This window comes from Poromitra crassiceps (assembly GCF_964638095.1).
Source record: "Poromitra crassiceps genome assembly, chromosome: 11".
Taxonomy (NCBI): Eukaryota; Metazoa; Chordata; class Actinopteri; order Beryciformes; family Melamphaidae; genus Poromitra; species Poromitra crassiceps.
Window position 1 is genome coordinate 47,590,847 of NC_139643.1, and position 18,843 is coordinate 47,609,689.

The 18,843-nt window shown below is 44.4% G+C and overlaps 1 protein-coding gene across 2 annotated transcripts; it reads left to right on the plus strand.

Annotated features, from left to right (window-relative positions):
- Positions 1-339: 339 nt before the first annotated feature.
- Positions 340-14,316, plus strand: LOC310785247 (uncharacterized protein). Of its 2 annotated transcripts, none has more exons than XM_083646253.1 (10): positions 340-1,588; positions 2,465-2,656; positions 2,945-3,246; positions 3,701-3,796; positions 4,731-4,927; positions 5,266-5,350; positions 5,574-5,691; positions 5,816-5,867; positions 8,324-8,493; positions 13,807-14,316. In XM_083646253.1, the coding sequence occupies exons 1-10, from the start codon at positions 440-442 to the stop codon at positions 13,921-13,923; spliced, it is 2,478 nt and encodes an 825-aa protein (XP_083502379.1). In that variant the 5' UTR covers positions 340-439; the 3' UTR covers positions 13,924-14,316. The 2 variants fall into 2 exon arrangements, with proteins under 2 accessions (XP_083502379.1, XP_083502380.1); XM_083646254.1 differs by having other exon boundaries at positions 2,468-2,656.
- The last annotated feature ends 4,527 nt before the right edge of the window (positions 14,317-18,843 follow it).

The following is an 18,843-nucleotide window of genomic DNA, read 5'->3' on the forward strand; positions in this document are numbered from 1 at the left end:
GTAGGCCACAGCAGTAGGCATGTGTCTAATACCATAAATATTTATATATTGAAATGTGATGCTATACAAATAATAAAATGAGAAATATCTGGTTTTGGGCGTCATATAATGACGGCATCATTTGAAATTGGGAGTCCCCTCCCCCAATGCTATTTTTTTCTTCCTGGGATGGCAAAGGCAAGACCCGCCCTACCCTGCCTCTGATTGGCGTACCTTATCCTAAATATAACCAATCAGCACTCCTCATGCCTAAACCCAACGAATCATCACTCCAATGAAGCAGACAGGGCGGAGCCTTCTCTTTTGTTACGAGGACAACTATTTTTCGGTCGCCATTTTCAGAGCAAGGACGACCGACATTCGACCAACACTGGAGAAGAACGCCCGCTAGAGTTATTCGTATTTTAACTCGGCTGTTTGTCAATTTAAGACATCCGAAATGTCTCGGGATAGGTTTAACAGGGGTCGTGGCGGTGGGATGAATAACTTCCAGGCTCGCAGGGGCGGCCCTGGAGGCCCGATGCAAGGCGGCCTGATGGGCAACCCCCATTTCAGAAGTCACCCTTTCCAGAACCAGAACCAGCACAACCAGCACAGAGGAGGAAGAGGGAATATGGGCAATAATTTTAACAAGCCCATCAATCAGGGATCACCGCAGACGGTCCCACAAACGCCGCAGCAGCTTCAGCAGCAAACTGCGTCCACTGGGATCATCCCTCCGCCGAGTCCGGGCCCGGCTCTCACCATGAAAGGCCCGATGCAGCAGCAGCAAGAGCAGCAACAACGACAGGCTAACATTACCGTGACCCCCGCGCCCCAACCCAAGATCCAGTCTCCCCCACCCAAACCAAACATGTCGTCTCCGCCACCTGCACCGGTACAGGCAAACAAGAGCCAGCAGCAGCAGCAGCAATCGCCGATGGGAAATGTTAATGGGCAGCAGCAGCAGAAGCCGATGCCTCATCAACAAGGCCAGAAGCCAGTGCCCCAAGAAAGCCCGAAGCCAGTGCCCCAACAAACCCCGAAGCCAGAGCCCCAACAAACCCCGAAGCCAGTGCCAGTGCCCCAACAAACCCCGAAGCCAGTGCCCGTGCCCCAACAAACCCCGAAGCCAGTGCCCGTGCCCCAACAAACCCCGAAGCCAGTGCCCGTGCCCCAACAAACCCCGAAGCCAGTGCCCGTGCCCCAACAAACCCCGAAGCCAGTGCCCGTGCCCCAACAAACCCCGAAGCCGGTGCCCCAAGAAAGCCCGAAGCCAGTGGCCCAAGAAAGCCCGAAGCCAGTCCCCCAGCAGGGCCAGAACCAGAACCAGAGATCCATGCCCCATCAAGGCCAGAACCAGAGATCAATGCCCCATCAAGGCCAGAACCAGAGATCAATGCCCCATCAAAGCCCCAACAAATCAGGTCCCCAACAAGGCCCGCGATCATTTTCCCAACAAGGCCCGAGATCATTTTCCCAACAAGGCCCGAGATCATTTTCCCAACGAGGCCCGAGAGAGCAGCCGAGAGAGCAGCCGAGGGAGCAGCAGAGAGAGCCGCCGAAGGCCACAACGAGCGATTCAGCCGCGGCAGACGAGCAGCCACCGGTTTGTTGTTTATTTAATGTTATTTTTGTGCCGTGTGGGATGTCGACATGTATTTTTGTTTACAGTGTTTTGGAAAATCACTTTCTTGCAACAAGCTAACGTTAGCTAGCATCGCTGTTGCGTAACACAGTAGTCGGGCATGATGTAGACAAAGCAAGCTAGTGTTCGCAAACCAAGGACACGCAAGATTTGCAGGTCGGAGCAGCCCGAGCGGGCGGAGTTACACCATATGGCCGCTGCACTGAAACGGCTGTAGATGTGTAGTCGCCTCACTAGTTTGACGGGAGTAGACGGAATTAAAAACGACCGCCCCCAATGTGAATTACAGTAGCTTCGATTATCCGCCATCTTGTGTAAAATCCCTGCAGTGCAGTCGCAGTGTATTGAATAGCCACATAGCACCCCGGGTTTTCTGTTGTAAATTCTGAATGGTTTTAATCAATTGTGTTGATGCGCATTGTGCTGGCTTGCCAGAGACCGTGTTTAAAGTGTATTAACCTTCCCTTTTCTTTTTGGGGAATAGGGGGTAGGGACTCTAGGGAGTAACGCTAGGTTGCGTTGTTGCTCAAATTGAGGGTCACGAGCTGTATTGTGAAACGGTTTTGCAGTATATTATAGTGACTACAATTCATAAATAATAAATTCATATTAATTAATAAAAGTTAAATAGATTGACGATAGACTATAATATAGTCTATCGTCAATCTATTTAACTATTTACTCTGTCAGGATAAAAGGAGTCCAGGCAACACGTTTTTCTTTCATTAATCTCCAGTGGCTGTTTTGGCGTTTTCTTGCTATCTTTGAGTATGGCAGTCTCGTTTGTTTGAGAGATTCATGGGATTATTCTGAAATTGTTTATTTGCATTTGATTAGCAGGAGCTGAGGGCAACACTGGCCATGCTGCTGAAACCTGGCGAGAAGACCTACACACAGCGGTGCCGTCTGTTCATCGGGAACCTGCCCAACGACATCAGTGACGACGAGTTCAAGAAGCTCTTCGCAAAATATGGGGAGCCCAGCGAGGTCTTCATCAACAAAGGCAAAGGTTTTGGCTTCATCCGACTGGTAAGAGACGTTTAAATTCACCCTATTGTTGTAACTTGTGATGTCATACAACGTGTCATCGCTTTGGTTCTATTAGAATTAGGCTATATGATTACACCAATATTTACAAGAATTTCTGTGGTGAGTGCAAATTTTACACCACACAGATAATACCACTTCTGGAGATTCATCGCAACATTTCTGAATTTGGCTACCTTAGTGTTTTTATATATAGGGGTCCTGGTTCATGATCATTCTGACTCGATTTTGTTAAGTATACATATATCTTTCTTTATTTCTGTGTTGCAGGAGTCTCGCGGAGTGGCAGAGATTGCAAAGGCAGAATTGGACGATATACCGATGAAAGGCAGGCCGCTGCGCGTCCGCTTTGCCACACACTCTGCAGCTCTGTCTGTGAAGAACCTGTCGCCGTTTGTTTCCAACGAGCTCCTGGAAGAGGCCTTCTCACTGTTCGGGATGGTGGAGAGGTCGGTCGTCATCGTAGACGACCGCGGCCGCTCTACAGGGAAGGGCATCGTCGAGTTCGCCTCCAAACCTGCTGCCAGAAAGGCCCTGGACCGCTGCAATGAGGGCGTCTTTCTGCTCACCACGTAAGTGCAGTTGCCATGAACACGAGACCTGCCAGATCTTTAGATATAATAACTACAGGGTTCCCACGGGTCCTTGAAATCCATGAAAGTTTGTGAATTTGTAAGGGAAAAAAATGCCACGAAAGTGCTTGAATTTATAGATTTTTTTTTGCAAGAATAGAAATCGAAAGAAAGTGTTCACACATTCAAGCCTCTCTTTTTAATAGTTGTCTGTGAGCTTTTGTGAAACCTGCTAGTTCTCATTATAACATTCTCAGTGTTGTGTAGCTGTAGCTAATTATGTTCTTTTGCGTTGTGTGTCAAATTATTGCTTTGGGTCTGTAACTAAAATAGAATTATATAAAGTATTGGATCTAAAATGGATCTATTAAAAAAAACGGATTATATTGTAGGCTCTTGTTTGATAATGCGTGGGAAGCTTGAGTAACCATTAACCTTTTCTTTGTCTTAACAGGTCACCCCGGCCCGTTGTCGTCGAGCCACTGGAACAGTATGATGACGAGGACGGTCTTCCGGAGAAACTGGCACAGAAGAACCCCAGATACCAGAAGTAAGCTTATCACTGCCCATTAGTTTCTTCTTGTATGTGCTTAGTGTGTCTTTAGTGAGATCATTGTGGTGCTTCTGTTGAGTGCTGTGCGGAGGGGGTTTCACTGCGACCAGGTGCAGAATGACCCCATCTTGGTCTTTCTTATGCAAATGATTCAAGCGAAGTAACTGCTAGGTGACAGCAGATGGTATGGCGTGAAAGTGGGGGTTTTGGGGTGGGGGTGGGGGTTTGCAGCTGTTACAAATCAATATGCTTTTCTCTACGGAGCAGCAGATGTTTATCTGTGTGAATGAAACCTATATTTGTTCAGCTCTGTCTCAGCTGCTCCCAATAACTGCTGTGGTTTAAGTTGGGTCTCTAAGAGACAGTAACAATAAACTGTTGTCAATCTATCTGTGGTATAGGCTTATATAATTAAATATTAATTATGAAAAAAAAAACTTTTAAGCAGATGTGCTCAAACACCGGGGCGCGCTGTGATACTGAAAATATCTTCCCATGGTAGGCTCATCTGCAATACCTTGAAAGACATTTGAAACCTCCTTTATCCCTTATCACACGTGTCAAACTCAAGGCCCGGGAGCCAAATCCGGCCCGCCGTCTAAATTTACGTGGCCCGAAAAATAGCTATTTTTAAATTGAATAATAGTTGTAGGCTTCTAGTTGTCTGTTTACAATTTTTTTCCGTATAATTCTGCTTTCAGGGCTAGTTAATAAGTAATTAAAAAGCAATCATCTAATCGGAGGCAATTATGAAATGCTGCATGATAACACATAGGCTAGATACATTTATATTGTTACATTTACAACCAGCCCTTTGAGGGCAACCATAATGCTGATGTGGCCCGGGATGAAATAGAGATTGACACCTCTGCCATAGGTACCCTGATGTAGGAGACAGAAACTGATATTTTGTGTTTTTGACTGTCTGCAGAGAACGAGAGGAGCCACCCCGCTTCCCGCGTCCGGGCACCTTTGAATACGAGTACTCCAAGCGCTGGAAGTCTCTGGATGAGATGGAGAAGCAGCAGAGGCAGCAGGTGGAGAAGAACATGCAGGAGGCCCGCGAGAAGCTGGAGAGCGAGATGGACGACGCCTACCACGAGCACCAGGCCAACCTGCTGCGACAAGGCAAGTGTGCTACTGCAAGCTGACGAGCTCGAAAGACCGATGACTCAAAAGACGGAAACCGTTGGATTTAAAGAATCCGGTCCAGGTTTCAACATGTCATGCTCTATCATGTTTCCCCTTGCTGGTGTGCTTCATAGAAGTCTTGTTAGTCATGACTGTATTTATGTAGTAATTCTATACTTGTGAAAAGATAAATTGTCAGTCCGTTGTCAGTGTTTTGAAATGCATATTTCCTACTGTCTGTCACCATCACCAGGGAGGATGTGTGTTACCGGACACGGGGGCATGTACTGTTCTCGAGCCATAATTAAATGGGTTGGTTTCATGTTTCCTTGCAGATCTGCTGAGGCGGCAGGAGGAGCTGCGGCGAATGGAGGAGATTCACACCCAGGAGATGCAAAAGAGAAAAGAGATGCAGCTCAGGTATTTCTCCAGCCATTTATGGATCTTAACAGAAATGCATCAGACTCCCAGGGATCTTGTGTAGCTCCCATATGCAGGCTTCGCTCCCATACATTTTAAATGTTTGCCAAATCCTCCCTTTTTTGTGTGATAAGCTTTTTCTCAGATGAAATCAAATCAATTATCGTTGTCGATGTTTCAGCCTGGCTTCTTTGTAATTGGAATATTTTCTGTTGGTAAACAGACAGGAGGAAGAGCGTCGCAGGCGCGAGGAGGAGATGCTGCGCAAGCGGGAGATGGAAGAGCAGATGCGCCGCCAGCGCGAGGAGAACTACAACAGGATGAGCAGCAACTTCATGGATGTGAGTTAAAACTGCACGAGGGAAGAAAAAGCCCTTCATATATATGAGTGATGTGATCTGATACTTTGTTCATATATCTGTGTGGTTGAATGAATGGTTTTCTTTGGTTTGTTTTTGTGTGCAGAGGGACCGGAGAATGCTGGAGAATGCTGGTGGTGGAGCCATGGGCATGTCTGGTAAGTCATCCGTTTGACTTTATTGTATTCGGGTTGATGGGAAGAGAAGATTCATTAGATGCACCCGCCCAACGCCATCTTTTCTGAATGAATCGGTCTGCTTTAGAGCCCTGCACGGGCCTCAAATCTAGGCCACAGGCCGGGCCGGGCACTACGTGTTTGGACCCGAGCCCGATGTGAGCCCTCCAGCTTGTCAGAATTTCCGGCTCAGCCCCGCCCCACCTTCCTTCCCCCGAGCCTTTTGTGTTTGATCAATTTCTAATAGCCTACGTCTATCAAATCCACTTTATACAAAAAAGTACTACGGTAAAACAAAATAGAAAATACAGGCCCTAGCACTAGTCTAGCTAGTGATGGGGAAATGGGCCCTCGGGCTCCGGCCAGAACGCAGGCCCTCTAGTCTGCTTACTTTTCACAGGCTTACAAGCTTCATGACATTCTCAGATTGGCTATATTTCCATTAGACGACTTAATTGCATTGTTGATGTCAAAACGTCGTTTACGCCCATGCGGTCGTATTGGTTGCACATAATGTTGACGGTGTGAGAATTTATTTTTGTAATATCGCACTCATAGGAAGTTGCACATGCTCGGATGTAATGCTGTGTAGTTTGTTGTTTTTCATTTGAAATGACACTATAATCCCTAATTGTCACTTAAGCCCAGTTCATACTAGGGGTGCACCGATCACGTTTTTTGCCACCGATTACCTATGAGAAATATCTGCCCAACCGATCATCGACCGATCACCGATTACCGATCACCGATATATATATGTATTTATTTATTTTGTAAGCAGCTATAGCAGTCTATTATAGAACAGTTTCCATTTTACATATAGGCCTACATTTCATGCATCAAATTGAAAGTGCAGCACATTTTCTTTTTTTTCTACATCAATATTTTATATTTTGTAGGCTAAAGGAAACCGCCAACATGATTTTTTGTGTGTGAGATAATTGGAGCACAAGACTGTGTTGAACTAAATGGCTAGTAGTTCAGTCCAGTTCCCTCAGTTCAGTTTATAAAAGAACAAAACTCATTCCACTTCGGGATTTCCATGTTACCAGTTCAATGCAGTTCAGTTCACTCAACAAAAATACTCAATTTTCCGGGATTTCCCTGTTACACAAGAAAAATAACTTCGACCCAAGTTAACTATTTTATCGATTAAGCTAAAGCGGCTAAAGCTAACCGGAGCTATTAACGTTAGGAGGATACACGCAAATATGGATCAAACACGGACTTAACAGCATGCAAATGCCTCGGTAGGCGGGAGGACTGGAGGTAACTTCTCTCTGCTGAGTCTGCTCTAATCACCAGCTGATTTGTGTGATTCAAAGACGCACGGGGTGTGTTGACAGTCTGGTGTGGTGTGTGGACAAAAAATGTGCCTCGCGACCTGCTTGGAGCACTGTGCCACTACGCTCTATCAGCCACTACTGTAAAACACCCTCCCTCCTCCCACCCTCCCTCGCTCCAGGGGAAAAATGTCGGCGATTGAGCCAGAAACACAGTCTGAATGAAATTGAATGTAACGTTCCCAATTCTATGTATTACATTCTAAAAACTTAACGGCAACATTTTGGAAGGCTAAGCCACACAACTAGCTCGTTGTAATCTAACATCATGCTTCAAAAGATGGAGAACTGGCTGTGTTACGACGATGAGGATGCAAAACATGTAATTTGCATGTTTCGTTCCACCCATGTTTCGTCCGCGCTGCCAAATTCAATGGAATGAAACGAATCTTGTAGCCTTGGACGTAGTGAAGTGTTTTTGATTGATTTGTTCATCGGACTCAAAACGGTCTCCGCTGATAAGACACGGAGATCTCTGTTACAGGCAGGCGCTACGCCTCCTCCTGACCAGTTTTAAACATTAAAACACCTGCGGCTTAGTCCAGTGCTGCTTATATATGTAACAATCATTCAATTTAGCTGCTGCGGCTTATATTCAGGTGCAAAGTACGGCTGACGAAAGCAAAGCGTGTGCTTTGCAACACAATGATATAAACGTTAGAGCACAATATGAAAGTTAAACGATGGACATTGAAGACATGAAAATGGGCTGCCTCATGTTTCTCACGTGCAGCATGATCGGCTATGCGATCGGCGACAATAAAGGAATATCGGAAACAGCAGATCACATATTTGAGGTCCAAATCGGCGATACAGATTGCGTGCCGATCGATCGGTGCACCCCTAGTTCATACCAATGATTCGCAACTCCGGCCCTTTTAAAGGAAGCCAGAGTTGGCGAGCATCGCAACGCAAGCAACTTTTCAACTCATTGCTCATCATTGGTCTGAGCTGGGCTTTAGAGCTAGATCCAAGCTTTTTTTTTTTTTTTCACAACAAAAGGCTCCGTAAGGACTTTGTCCGACCTCTTTCTTTCTCTGACACCTCTGTTTTCTTTTTCGAATGTGTGACATGTAGTCATGTTGTCTCTGTTAGATATGTCCTTTGGAACGCCCAACCAGAAGTTCCCCATGAGCGGCATGGGCTTTGAGCAGGCAAAGCAGGGAATGGGCGGAGGCGGAGGCGGAGGCGGAGGCGGAGGTGGAGGCGGAGGCGGAGGTGGAGGCGGACCCTCTCCCGGAGGAGGCATGATGTCCAACGAAATGGTAATGTATCCCGCTGAGGGGAAGATCAGTAGTTGACTGTAGTAGTTTGGGGGTTGGCCTTTCTGTCTTGTTGGAAACGCTGACTTGTAACCGTGAAGGCCAGCTGGCTGTGAATATGAAGGACTTGCGCTCCCCCGCTGTCTTCAGATGGATTGCTCCTTGTTGAGAGACGGATGTGCTGTCCCGCCCGCTTGATCGGGTTTCACTGGCGAGCCCGAGCCCCCTCAGTCTCCTTCACCAGAATCGTGCTGCTGTCTTTAGCTGAGAAACCGTCAACCTGCACTAAAATCATAGGGATATAATTGCTCTCTGCGATCTGTACACAGACTTCAGTGGCTCTTGCTCCCTCTTGTAAAACACAGCATGTGTGTAGTGGACCCGCTATTTGCAAGCCCTGTCTCCTGTGAGCTCGACAGGCACTTCTCCTGGCAAGAGGACGAATGGCATCGATGTTTTTGTTTTTCCAACAACTTGTTGAAAATATGAGTCTCTAGCAGTAAAAGCACATCTCCGTACTGTGCCGACACCTTCAGCTGTCATGAGAAAGGAGTCAGGTGGTATATGAAGAAGCTATGTGTGTACGTTAGGGTGGCAATGTGACATCCTTTGCAAAGCTCCTCTGTGATACCACTTTTGTGACATGAAGTAGGGTTTCAGCTCACCTCCTGGACCTTTTCACAAGCTGCTTTTTTGCACCTGAAGAATTTCAATATTTTTAGTGCAGGTTGACGGTTTTAAGGCATTACATTACATTGTTTAAAAAAAAAATGCAGACCAGACCACAACATTTTGAGCTGACGGGGGCAGGCATAAGCCGTGTGACGGTTCCTGTTGAGGAGGCCAATGTCATTGTACACTGAACTGGATATGAATGATTCTAATCTCAGATGCAACCTAAGTCTTGAGTTAAAGATCTGTGCTACTGGCAGGATCTTGGTACTAATCTTGGCTTCATTGCCGGTTTACAGTTGACACAGTAAAGATGGAAAGATGTGGGTTTACCTCATAGGTCCTCATTTCCATACTTGTTCTTACCTCATAGGTCCTCAATATTCCACAATAGTTTTGACCTTTTGAAAAACTTTGGACAAAAGCGACCATCTTTTAGTTTCCCTTTTTTTTGTCTGAGAAAATAGTCTGCTTCACATTTGCAGCTCTTGACAAATGAAGGCTAATATTTCATAATAGAAGCTTATGTTCGCTTGGTATATTTCTTGGTATATTTGGATTCAAAGCAATAGAGCTCAACAGTCACGTGACACCTGGGTTCCGGAAGAGTATTCCATATTCTGCAATCAGATTTTGATTATTATCCATAATGTCATAACCACCCATGGTAGATTTGCCACGGCGAGCTAGTTGTGAAACGAGGCTATATCATTGACTGTTGTAAATTACTTTTCTGTTGTTGTTTTTCTTTCATTTTGGAGGAGAGCTTAACGGGAGTAGAAATTAGGTCAGGCATAATATAAGCATTTTGCTTCTGCCTGAGCCTGTTCAGTCTCTGCTTGTATGACTTTGTTTATACTGTGATTTTGTTGTTTATAATGACTGAATACAATTACATTACAATTACAATATGTTCCTGTAGAAGCCACAAATCTGTACGATACAGTGTAGGAATTTAGCCAGGGGCAAGGGCAAAAACACCCCCAAGAAATCTCAGAATGCCCCTAACAACCATGATCCAGGGACAAAAATTGCCCCCAAGATTTCTATAATTTTCTTTTCATTAAATTAATTTAATTTACGTCTCTAACACACACTCAACACCTGCAAGCTGGTTGCCAGAAGAAGATGAAGAAAACTACGCTTTAGCAACTTTATGCGTTAATTACTTTTTAAAGTGCCCCCAAAATTTTGTAAATGCCCCAAAAAAAATAGACCGTGGGGGCAAAATTTGCACCCAACATATTTTGTAAATTTCCTACACTGGTACGATATCATCATTGTTTATTCGTAATTTTTTTTTTATTAGATGTCATGGAGAAGTACTACACTACCCACAATTCTAAAGTGTAATATTGACGTATTTGATTGGTGGAGCACGCTGTATCATCAGCATGCTGGGCAAGATTGGTTAACCACTGAGTAGGGCTCAAACCGTTAGCCATAGGACTGGGTATTGGCAAGGATCTCACGATACGATACTTGGGTCACGATACGATTGTATCACGATATATTGCGATGCGATACATATTGCGATATATTGCGATATTCTACAGAATTTACTCAAAATTAAATAATAGAGCTAAAGATACAACACACTGTGTACCACCCAGGTAGTGTAATAATATGTACATCACTTAATACTGATAAGTTAGTGGACAAATTTAGTCAAAACTACTGAGTGTTGAGTGTTACTGAACGCAACCATATGGGAAATATCGATACAGTATTGATTAGGGGTGTGAATCACCAGATGCAGAGGCCTGGCATGGCATGGCCTGCACATTATTTTTTATTTTTTTTATATCTCGATACTTGGCGTCCAAGTATCGATACAGTATCGGGAAATAAAATATCGCGATATATTGCCGTATCGATTATATTGCCCAGCCCTAGTTAGCCATTGAGCTAATAGTCTAATGGCAACTGTTTAGACCGCTGGTCCCCACCATCACGATGTCACATGACTGTTGAGCGTTATATTGGCCCATTTAGTGAATTTAATTTGAATATCAAGGCGGTTTCACCTCCAGACTAAAGCCTGTAGGAACAAACCGTGTGAAATGATGGAAGAAATGCAACGGGTCTACAACCCACGAATTTGCAATATGTGCGGAGCGAGACACTGTGTAGCCTAGATTCACACTTCTGTGAAGCTCAGAAGTAATTGATTATTTATTAGGCTAAGGCAGTTGATGATGGAAGTTCCAGTTCATGACATCCTGCTCTTAGTTTAAAACCCTCTTTAGTTTTACAGTTCCATTTGAATTGTGGCCACGCCTGTTGCCTAGTTGTGTGAATTTGGACAGTTCAAAGGATTCACTTGCACCCTGTTTACACCTGGTTTTTAAGCTGTATCTGGATAAGTTATCTGGATGTTATCTGGATATGGAAAAATGCATGCTAATGCAATGTGTAAATGCACCGTGATCAGAATGTGATCAGATCTGCCTCAGATCTGGAGGTAGTCTGGCTCACAATTGTGTCCAGATCTTTCACCCCATTTACACCTGGTTTTTAAATGCAACCATTATCCAGATAACATATCTGGATACAGGTTGCATTTAAAAACCAGGTGTAAATGGGGAGTTGGACTCAAGTTAATCCGGTTTCACAAAATGTGTGTGGCCTGTGATAACATACAGTGTGACCTGGCTGTGATAACATACAGTGCACATTCATAAACAAATTATTGTCATGTTGGAAAAGTGTTGTGCTGAATGTCCAGCCTGTTTTGCCAAAGAGCCAATGTTCTACAGATGATCGCAGTATTTCCATATTAGAAGCTCTCGTCATTATTAAAACCATGGATTCAGCATAGTCTGAAGCCTGTCCGTTTTCCCACCAGAGAACGTTTGAAACCCAACTGCATAAAGTCAGGCTGTCATTTCTTGCAGTGAGACATACTTTATTTAGATTGTTAACCATTTTTCCCCCTTTGTTTCCTGTTAATGTAGCCACTTCAATCTTATTGTTGACACAAAGCATATGGATTTTATTTTGCTAGGGCTCGATACACTTCAGCCACCCAGTTTTAGCGTTTAACTCCATTGCCATAGTTAACTCTTTCCCCGCCACTGACCAGATTTCTCGTCATTCATGAAATGGTGCGGTGCTTCCAGGGTTAAAAACAAGTCATGAAGCTCGGCCAAAACCAGGAAGCAGAGGAAGGCCACGCGTGTCCCATAGGATTGAATAGGAAAATCTCGCTGTCAGTGTCAAAGAGCCGATATCGGCAGCTTCAAACCACCCGATGGTGCTCGGAACGCCGACTCGATGATGGCGGAGCGGCCTCTCCACCAAGTTTAATCAACTCGATCAATTTCAGTGGGTGGATGAGCTCAAAACATCCAAATATCTATAACACTGGACTCCACCCTCAGAGACATTGGATTCGGTTCAGGCGCCTTGGAAATTACTGTTTTACAAAAAATGCCAAACATGTGTTGATTTAAAAATCAACGAAAGAACCCTTTTTTAAATGAAAATAGATGCCGTCAAAAACGCTGGTAGTGGCTGGCAACTCTTTACGACATGGCCACAGACTGTGGCTGAGCCATCTAGAACAGGGTCTGTATGCATGTCTGTCCCCACAAAAGTAGACCAATCACTGCTCACGCTACGTGCATGATGTCACGCAACAGACATGGCGTTCGTTCACGCCATACGCTCAAGCCACGCTGAAGCCCCGCAGTTTCATTTCGGCGTCCTTGTTTAACAGGTGAGACCGTTCACACCAGCTGCACGCCACGCTGAAGCGATTGATCAGGATTCCGTCCTCTTTTCGAAGCGCGAAGCTGCCAGGCATGAAGTCAATGCAAGTTGTGGGTGGAGGCGGGGCGCGCTGAGGAAAAGTGTGCTTCTTGTGTGACCGGTTTACCGTGAGCACAGCTTCAGCGTGGCTTTAGTGAACAAAGGCTTAAACAGTACTGAAGTGAAAGGAGCCATACGCCATTCTCAGCCCACTACAATCTGTGAATAAGCATGCAAAACAAATCTCAATGTTTTAGTGTTTAATGTAGATGCAAAGCGACATGCGTTCGGCCCGCCCCAAGACGCACCTCAGAAATCTCCACCGCCGATGCCCATCCCCCCCGTCCACTTCTGATATCTACTGACATCACAAACGGCGCCCCCGACACGCACCAACAACTAGCCAACCACACATTCCCCATCCAGTGACGGCGTGGAAGCCATGCTGCCATTAGACTCTTGGCGGGGAAAGAGTTAATGATGGCGAGGAGGCGAGAGTGGTTAGCATGCAAAATGCTACCCCCCCTGATACCGGTAGTGGAGCAATGTAGACCCATCTTTGGCATGCACTGGAGGCCATGCTAGGGAGGCACTGACTAACGAAAGCATTACCCTTTCTTCCTTTTCCGTATGTAACCTGTGGCACCTGTGGACCTTCATATTGGAACGAACGGTACCTTCGGCTGTGTCTCCTGCTGGTTGTGTTGTAAAATCTGCTGACAAACCTAAAACAAACCACCTTATCTTGCCCCATACCTTATACTTACCCCCCCCTCCCCCTCCTCCCCCCCTACCTATGGACATGAACTGTGTGCTCACGCACTCACCCTCCATCACCACTCATATTATTCCCCTCACCAATTTGCCTCCCTGGCAAATTGCGCCCCACAGCGCAACGAGCGCTTCCAACAGCAGCAGGGCGGTTCTAGGGGAATGGGTGCCGGCCAGGCCGGGTTTGGCAGGGTCCGCGAGGAGTTTGACGGGCCCGCTAAGAAAGCCCGCTTTTAAACCGCTGCTCAGTGTCCTTCTCCTAGCAGCGCTTGTGTAGATTCTCGGAAACACGAGACATGTCGATTCATATTTGTTGCATTTAAGTTTAAATTGTTGCTGAATTTTAGCCTCATGAGTCTTGAGTTAACTCATTTTATGGCAAGTTCGATATTTTCCATTTTTATTTTGTTATTGAGTAGTGTGGAAAGATAGATCGCCCACTTGTGATGTGATCCATTAGTTATTTTTGCCCCATGTATATTTTCTTTTCTAGTTCAACCATGCTCTGTGAGTCGTCGTGAAATGAATCGGATAATAATTGTAACATTTTTCTCACCTTTCTATCTATATCTATGGCTGTGTTTTGTGCCATACGTTTGAAGTAAAGGCATGCAATAAAGACAAATTGGTTCTAATGGGAAAAGAAACGTAGACATTTATTCTCAAAACAAGTTTAAGCGTTCTCACACACGCAACCTACTCTTCTCTTCAGGGTCCAAAATTAGCACCAGCCGCCAGCCAAATGCTGGTAAAATATGCACGTGGCCGGTAGATTTGCTTCACTGACCAGCCAAAAGAAAAGTATTCTATTAAATGGCAGGTACAATTTGAACATTCACTAGCCATTTGGCCAGTGGACAAAAAAAAAGTTAATTTTGGATCCTGCTTCTCTTCCAACAAGAGGTTGTGTACACTATAGGAAGGGAAGGGATTGGAGAAGAATTGTATGACTGAGGATAGGCTGACTACATGAGTTTTTGAATGACCTGCAGAGAACTGAACTACACAAACACACTCTTCACTACATCACAACACAACCCAGGCCTGGAATCAAGTCATTTTTTACGGCAAGGCCACTTTGGCCATTGATAAATACAAATTTATTGAGGCATCACGGCCACAATGTAGGCCACCAAGTCCAAAACCAATGGCTATTAAAATTCTTACAAAATAAATATCCTAATAGAGAATTTAAGTGCTGCAGTGCTCGGACTGCAATGTTAGTTACATGTCCAGTTAAGTAACACATGATAACATGAGTGTAACCCAGGTTATTTTCTGTAGCTACAAATTACAGATGTCCCATAAATGCCTCACAGCGTCTGCCTATCGGTAGACGCTACAATTGACCGAGTTTCCCTGAACGCCTCATATGCAGGCTACTGTGCTACAGATAGTGTTTTTGTTGTTTATTTGCCGTTTCACGTCACACATAGTTTTAAATGAGGAAATCCACAACTATCTTTTAAGGGCATAACGGCCAGTTCAAAAGAGGGCGTGTCAAACTGGCCCTGTGGGTAGTTATTTATTTAGAAGGGGCATTAGTTGTTTTGTTGTTGTTTTTTGGGGGGGGGGGGGCTTTTTCTCCCCTGTTGTACTTGGCCAATTCCCCTTGCTGTCCTGGATGTTGCTCCACCCCCTCTGCTGATCTGGCAAGACTTGTAGACTTGCACATGCTTCCTCCGATACATGTGCGGTCGCCAGCCGCTTCTTTTCATCTGACAGTGAGTAGCTTCACTTGCAGAACGTAGTGTGTGTGAGGATCACGCTACCCCCCCAATAAACGGCCAATAAACCCTTTTCACGGTGGCCATTTTGTGTCGAAAAGGCAGGGAACACAGGTGCAAGCAAAACACTTGCAAGAATTTGGAAACCCTCATTAGTGTTTTGTTTGCACCTGTGTTCATTCTGCCTTTTTGACACAAAATGGCCCCAGTGAAAATGGTCTATAGTGTCAGTAGGAACGTCTGGCCAAACCGGAAGTACCGCTACCGGGAATTGGACCCTGGTCTCCGCGGTGGTAGGTGAGTGTTTTTGACCATTGCAAAAGGTACTTGCGAAATGGACCATTCATGCAGTTTTCAAGGCATGATCAATCACATCACCAGAAATTTAGCCAAAAAAATTCGGTCCCCTATTTTTTTTTGTTAAAATCACCACTATGGTAGAAAGAAACGGGTTGCATCTGATTACGACAAACAGTCAATGTTTCTACTTGTCGTTGATCGAAAGTATTATGTATTTGAAATTTTTTCCCATGGCATCTTGGAGGCTACATGATACAGCAATATAATATTTAGGAGGCAGCTGGCATTATAGACAGTGTTGGTGTTTATATTAGAAAGTGTTAGGAGCTTTTTAAACAGCAGTAACCATGGAAACATGCAGAGCCATGAAAAGACTGATGCTTTACTGCTTTAATACAAGCAGTCATGTGGGGAACTCAGCCTGCAAAATTGCCCCCACGATTTCCATAATTCTCTTCTCATTCAATTCATTTAATTTCCATCTCTAACACACACTCAGCACCAGCAAGCTGGGTGACGGAAGAAGACGACGAAGACAGGGATCCAAACTAGTCGTCACCTTTTTTTTAAATCCCAAAATAAGAGGATTTATGTCTGTCCTGGTACTGGTCACCTTTTTCATTCAACATTGACTTTTGCATCCCCGGGAGGACACACAAACAGAGCTGTTGTTCACACTATGCTTTAGCAACTTTATGCAGTCATTAATTTTTTTAATTTTGTAAATGCCCCCATTTTTTTGACAGTGGGGCAAAAGTTGCCCTCAAAATATATTTTTTAATTTCCTACACTGACTGTAGGAATGAACTTTTCCTCTCAACGCTGTAACTGCCTGTCATTGAGCAGAAATCCTTATCAGGCAGTGGTCACGTCTAGTGTAAAATCCTTTCATCCTAATCTCCAGTAGAGCCACCAAAGCATTTATTGCGCTGGAAATGTTAGAAGACAAGTGCATGGGAGTTTCAAAGTTTAAAAATGGTTGGTGTGTAGTGGATTGCCCTGGCTTTTCAGATACCCGAGCAGGGAGAAAGGCTTGGAGATGACCCTGCTTGGATTAGAATCTATTCCTAGTCTGCTGATCAACCCTTGCTTCACCCACCCCCCATTTTTGTGTGCTACTTAACTGTCAAGATCAAGAAACATCGTTGGATTTTACTTTTTTCAAGTCACATGGAATGGAGACGAGCCAGATGGGGAAGGCTTTGGATCGAGCTTTAAACAAGTGTGAATATAGCTGCGACCACATATGTGGTCACGGCTATATGGCTTTCTGAAATGCAGGATAGTAGGGGCAGCCCACCCTACTGTCTCGACCACCCTGCATTTTGAAATTTGCCCCGCCCCCTTTTAGACAATTGGCATGAACACAAATACACATTCACACACACTTGACTTCCATGACACATTTCAGCCTCCTAGGGCAAAAACTGTGCCCGCTAAAGGGTGGTGAACTTGTTGTGGACCAACAGAGTGACTTATCGAGCTGCTGGTCGCAGCTAAAAAAGTGAATTCACACACCTGATTTCTGCCATTTGACTGCATAATACATTAAGCGCATAGTTAATTATTATTACACTTCACAGCAACTTCATCTCACTGAAATTGTAGATTGAATGGTGAATAATTATGAAAGCTGATTTTTGCAGATTTTAGTTTACAGTTTACTTTCTCAAGATGGACCGTTAGTGGCTTTGTATTAATCAGTCAAATTAATCAAAGTCACATTTTTTCCTTTGCTTACTTTTTCTCAAGATGGGACAGTTGGGTCTCTCAAGATGGACAGTTGGTGGCTTTTCAGTGATTTTTTTTTTAATCACGTGTAGTGCTCTTGTATAAACAAGGAGTCCAATGGCTAACCTCTTTGGACTTTTGGATTTTTAAGATGATTTCCTTGTGAAAATAAGAGCAACCTGTAGTAGTGATTTCTGTAGAACTAGACCAAAGGCTGCCAATACATTGTACAGTACAGGATAGTATAAATCTGAAAAAGAAAAAAGTCTCTGCAGCTAAGAAACTTTTAAATTAGTTATAAATATACAGTGAGATCATGTACAATTTCATGATAACATTTGGCTTTTACGATTTTTACCTGGCTAGAAAAAGTATCCTATAGGAGAGATTTCCTTCTTCACATAGCATCTGAAAACCCCTGCAAAGCACGAAGGACTCCCAAATGCTTGGATGGATTTGGTAACACAATTGGATACCAGGAAGTGTAAACCTGCAAACTTGTTGTTATGTCTGTGTGTTGGTGTTCTGTACATCTTTTCTTAACAGGTTTGACCATCTTGAAAGATTTTGGACTATGAGAAGGGAATTTCCATACCAAGAAAAGCCTAAGTCAAGGGTGTACCCACAGGTTTAGTAAGCTGACCCTTCAACTTAAGTACTGAAAAAAAGTCTTGGTGTAATGTGGGGTTTGTTGACCAATAGCAATCCCTCTAGAAGACTGCATAGGGCTTATGTTTGAAAATTGTACATTTAGTGATTGATCGTGGAAGAGCTGTCCCGATATTGATTTTTCTTTCCTTACCGGACAAATTAGTGAAGCTATCCAAACCGATGTTATAAAATAATTGGTTCCTAAATAAATGTTTCGAATGCATTTATTAATCTAGTAGTCTATTCTTTATCTCTCTAGTCTATCTTTATTCCAGTGTTGTCATTAAGAGGCCGACTTTGCAGCAAGATTATTTAATTCGTCCGCATTCAACAGGCATGTCATTCTCAGCAAGGATGCATTACCGGTAGTTATTGAAACACAGACAACATGCACGCTCCCATCTGCATTTGCAGATATTCATGAGCAAATATCTCCTCGATATATTCTTGATGAATAAACAACACACCTAAAAGTAATTACTCAGGACAGTGTGGTGTGTGCGCTGCTTGAATCTCAAGCTATAACGTTACTCAACCATACCTTAATCTCCTCACACCTAGCGTCTGCCTCAGCCAGGCTCTCCTGCACTCGCTCTACCAAGGGCGTTAAGGCTCCTATTCCTCCTAGAGTAGTGTAGCGCTAGATTCCCTGCCTCCCGACGTGAGGGGTGCAGGTTCGCATCCTCGTGTTACCTCTGGCTTCATCAGGCGTACATACAGGCACGATTGGCTGGTGTCTGCGGGGAGG

Coding starts and splice junctions, on each gene's coding strand:
- LOC310785247 (XM_083646253.1), top strand. CDS start 440: ATGTCTCGGGATAGGTTTAACAGGGGTCGTGGCGGTGGGATGAATAAC. Junction 1,589..2,464: donor CGGCAGACGAGCAGCCACCG/GTTTGTTGTTTA, acceptor GCATTTGATTAG/CAGGAGCTGAGGGCAACACT. Junction 5,692..5,815: donor TGAGCAGCAACTTCATGGAT/GTGAGTTAAAAC, acceptor TTTTGTGTGCAG/AGGGACCGGAGAATGCTGGA.